The sequence below is a fragment of the Nanorana parkeri genome, unplaced genomic scaffold (genome assembly GCF_000935625.1).
Source record: "Nanorana parkeri isolate BGI_ZX_2015 unplaced genomic scaffold, ASM93562v1 scaffold3190, whole genome shotgun sequence".
In the NCBI taxonomy this organism is placed as follows: Eukaryota; Metazoa; Chordata; class Amphibia; order Anura; family Dicroglossidae; genus Nanorana; species Nanorana parkeri.
The window spans coordinates 27,504-32,139 of NW_017309458.1; the positions used below are offsets into that span (position 1 = coordinate 27,504).

Sequence of the window (4,636 nt, forward strand, 5' to 3'; positions counted from 1 at the left end):
GGGATCATTATTTGGCCGGGGTGGGGTCATTATTAGGCTGCTACGCTCCGGGGTATTAGGGTTTTCTACTTGTATGACATCATCGATGTGATGGGCGGTACAGGAAATGACGGCGTCACACTGGAAGGAGACGTATGACATTTATTTGGCAGGGGCGCTGCGTCTGGATCTAGCAGAGCGCGGCGCTTCCTGGTTACATGGAAGGATTATCCAGAAGCTGCATCCAGGACCGGAGTTCGGTGGAAGATCGGGCGCTCCTGGTACTGGACTCACCTGGGTTTCGGGTGGCAGGACCTCGTCGGGGGGCGGGCTCTCGTCTTTTGGTTTCTGCCACGTCTTTGGTGCAGGGGCCGCGGTCTGCGCTGTAAGGGGAAGAGAGGGGGATTAGGCTCTTCCTGTGACTGCGCGGTCATGTGATCGGAGCGCTCCGTCCAGGACCGGGATTACACAATCCAGAAATACAATATAAAGATATCTCATTATAACCCTCCAGTGGGGGAACTCCGCTCTCATCATCTAACCAATGGGAAGAACCCCTAAAATGTCTGTGAACCCCGACAATGCTCCCATTGGAGGGTTTTCTTATATCTGTCCTGAAACCGCTATACATCCCGTCCTGTGCTCTCTGCATTCATCTCAATGTTATTAGAAGGTGTGTCAGGCCTACAGAACACCTCCTCCTCTATGCTATGGATACAAGAGGAGAGGTGGTGCTGTTCTGTAGTCCTGTCCGAGGATGACAACACTGCTCCATAGATACAGTGAGCGTTGTCACTCTAGAACAGGAAGTGTTTTACTGGCTGGATCACCAGAGGGCAACACATCCATGGACTGGAAGGTTGGGGGGTGCACAGTCTAAAGGACTGGAAGGTTGGGGGGTGCACAGTCTCAGGACTGGAAGGTTGGGGGGTGCACAGTCTCAGGACTGGAAGGTTGGGGGGTGCACAGTCTCAGGACTGGAAGGTTGGGGGGTGCACAGTCTCAGGACTGGAAGGTTGGGGGGTGCACAGTCTCAGGACTGGAAGGTTGGGGGGTGCACAGTCTCAGGACTGGAAGGTTGGGGGGTGCACAGTCTCAGGACTGGAAGGTTGGGGGGTGCACAGTCTCAGGACTGGAAGGTTGGGGGGTGCACAGTCTCAGGACTGGAAGGTTGGGGGGTGCACAGTCTCAGGACTGGAAGGTTGGGGGGTGCACAGTCTCAGGACTGGAAGGTTGGGGGGTGCACAGTCTCAGGACTGGAAGGTTGGGGGGTGCACAGTCTCAGGACTGGAAGGTTGGGGGGTGCACAGTCTCAGGACTGGAAGGTTGGGGGGTGCACAGTCTCAGGACTGGAAGGTTGGGGGGTGCACAGTCTCAGGACTGGAAGGTTGGGGGGTGCACAGTCTCAGGACTGGAAGGTTGGGGGGTGCACAGTCTCAGGACTGGAAGGTTGGGGGGTGCACAGTCTCAGGACTGGAAGGTTGGGGGGTGCACAGTCTCAGGACTGGAAGGTTGGGGGGTGCACAGTCTCAGGACTGGAAGGTTGGGGGGTGCACAGTCTCAGGACTGGAAGGTTGGGGGGTGCACAGTCTCAGGACTGGAAGGTTGGGGGGTGCACAGTCTCAGGACTGGAAGGTTGGGGGGTGCACAGTCATTGGCCCCGCCGGTTCTGCTGGGGGGGGAGTCCGCAGAGCGTCGCACCATCACCAAGTGACACCCGGATGGACCACATGATGGCGTGTCCTAGTTCTATAGACCCGCCACAGACAGACACGCATATGAGGATTACAGCGGAGACATGAAAGACCCCGGACTCCGTCCCGCCGCTCTCAGAACTCTCCGGATAATGACTCCGCCCATGGAGATCTGCTCGCTGCAATCTATAAAGGAACACGCGCGCGTCACACTCATCCTGGAGATCTTTTGTTTCAGGTCACTGAGCCCACGCCTCCTCGGAGAGGGACCAATCAGATGTGACGCTACGCGGCAATACACCGAGGACTTCCCAGGGACCACCGGAGGAGGACAACGTGCCTACCCATCCTCCATCACAGCTCCGCATCACCTGGGGACATCCCCCATCCCAGGAGAACCTCACCACCATCTCACCTGAGGAAATGTCCCATCACACTGGTCATACCGGGGGGCCAACTGGACAGAGCCAACCTAACGCCATGGTTTTTCCTAATTGTAAGGCAATCAGACATAACATGGAGGACCCCAGATGTCCATGGATAGGAGAGACGGCAGAAAATATATTGGGCACCGGCTACCCAGAGGACACAGAGCACGGGATCCATGCCAGGACACCTCTGGTGTGATCAAGCCTGGGCACGGTCATAGACGGGTTTATAGACGGGCCGGGCACACGGTCATAGACGGGTTTATAGACGGGCCGGGCACACGCTCATAGACGGGTTTATAGACGGGCCGGGCACACGGTCATAGACGGGTTTATAGACGGGCCGGGCACACGGTCATAGACGGGTTTATAGACGGGCCGGGCACACGGTCATAGACGGGTTTATAGACGGGCCGGGCACACGGTCATAGACGGGTTTATAGACGGGCCGGGCACACGGTCATAGACGGGTTTATAGACGGGCCGGGCACACGGTCATAGACGGGTTTATAGACGGGCCGGGCACACGGTCATAGACGGGTTTATAGACGGGCCGGGCACACGGTCATAGACGGGTTTATAGACGGGCCAGGCACACGGTCATAGACGGGTTTATAGACGGGCCGGGCACACGGTCATAGACGGGTTTATAGACGGGCCGGGCACAGTCATAGACGGGTTTATAGACGGGCCGGGCACAGTCATAGACTGGTTTCTAGACGGGCCAGGCACACGCTCATAGACTGGTTTATAGATGGGCCGGGCACACGGTCATAGACGGGTTTATGGACGGGACGGGCACACGGCCATAGACGGGTTTATAGACGGGCCGGGCACAGTCATAGACGGGTTTCTAGACGGGCCGGGCACACGGTCATAGACGGGTTTATAGACGGGCCGGGCACACGGCCATAGACGGGTTAATAGACGGGCCAGGCACACGGTCATAGACGGGTTTATAGACGGGCCGGGCACACGGTCATAGACGGGTTTATAGACGGGCCGGGCACAGTCATAGACGGGTTTATAGACGGGCCGGGCACAGTCATAGACTGGTTTCTAGACGGGCCAGGCACACGCTCATAGACTGGTTTATAGATGGGCCGGGCACACGGTCATAGACGGGTTTATGGACGGGACGGGCACACGGCCATAGACGGGTTTATAGACGGGCCGGGCACAGTCATAGACGGGTTTCTAGACGGGCCGGGCACACGGTCATAGACGGGTTTATAGACGGGCCGGGCACACGGCCATAGACGGGTTAATAGACGGGCCAGGCACACGGTCATAGACGGGTTTATAGACGGGCCGGGCACACGGTCATAGACGGGTTTATAGACGGGCCGGGCACACGGTTATAGACGGGTTTATAGACGGGCCGGGCACACGGTCATAGACGGGTTTATAGACGGGCCGGGCACGCGTTCATAGACAGGTTTATAGACGGGCCGGGCACACGGTCATAGACGGGTTAGCAGAGCAGGGTGGGAGAGGGGAGGTGTGTATATAGTATGAGCTTCAAGCTATTCAGATCAATGGTTCTCCACCAATGGACATCACAGGGGGGGGGGATTGTAAATGAATGGCTTCCATAATACAAAGCAACAGCAGATCTGCCACCAGTACGGGTGCAGAGTCCCCAAATCCCCTCTAGAACCCCCCACCCCAGTGCCACCCAGAGCCCCTTATATGTTTCCTCCCACCAATGTCTGGGCTTCTTTTCCTTCTCCTGACCACCAAACAGCACGCCAGCAACAAAACTTTCCCCTTTAAATCTACATTGCCCCCCCCCCCATGTAAAGGAAAGAATTGCCCGGGACACACAAGCCAATGAAATAAGTTTCTCCCTCATAGCAGCGAATCAGATTGTCCCCTGAGGTCTGACCCAGGTTACCGGCTGTGCCGACACCTCCCTCGAGAGTCCATCTTCCCTATTGGTGAATCTCCCCCGAGATCCTTCTCCCCCCACAGCCCCGGACTATGAACCCTTCCAGGCACGTACCTTCCACGGGACTCTTCCTTGAGGTGAAGCTTAGCAGTGTCACGCTTGGCTCGAATTCTGCGTAGGGATCCGCCGGCCTGGTGTTGGCAGAGTCCATCGCCCCGTCGAAGCTGGACGTTCCGACGTCCTCCTGCTCGTCCACATGGTCTGAAGCCACGGGTGGAAGTACAGCGGCAGGAGGGGGGGAGGTCTTAGTGGTGCATTGAGCAGCAGCGATGAGCGGAGGAGGGGGCGATTCTGGCTGAGGCACATTTGGAGAAGTGCATTCGACGCTCGTATCCACGGGGGGCGTCAGTGGCAGCTCCGGCACGTCCAGCGAGGGCTCTTCCCCCAACGCTGCTTTCTCACCCACGGCATTGTCCACGGTCGAGTGTTCATAGCTTATGCCATTCATTTCCTGAGCGGTCACTGGGGTCTCAGCGACTACGGTAGGCCCCGGCTGTTCCTTGCATAGCTCCTCTTCGGCGTCCTCCGCGACGGCCTCGTCGGTAGACGCGCACTCCTCTGCCGCGCTGTCGCCCTCGCTCGTA

At 57.7% G+C, this 4,636-nt stretch overlaps 1 protein-coding gene and 1 pseudogene across 1 annotated transcript in view; both read right to left on the reverse strand.

Moving 5' to 3' along the window:
- EIF4G3 (eukaryotic translation initiation factor 4 gamma 3) overlaps nucleotides 1-4,630 on the reverse strand; it is a 30,486-nt gene extending 25,856 nt beyond the window's left edge. The window contains exons 1-2 of the mRNA XM_018574725.1: nucleotides 4,107-4,630; nucleotides 274-362 (exon numbers count right to left, since the gene is read on the reverse strand). Coding sequence (XP_018430227.1) covers nucleotides 274-362; nucleotides 4,107-4,500 — 483 coding nt within the window. The 5' untranslated portion in view covers nucleotides 4,501-4,630. The remainder of the gene's footprint in view (nucleotides 1-273; nucleotides 363-4,106) is intronic.
- The window catches only part of LOC108802870, an 8,119-nt pseudogene continuing 8,005 nt past the window's right edge, over nucleotides 4,523-4,636 (reverse strand).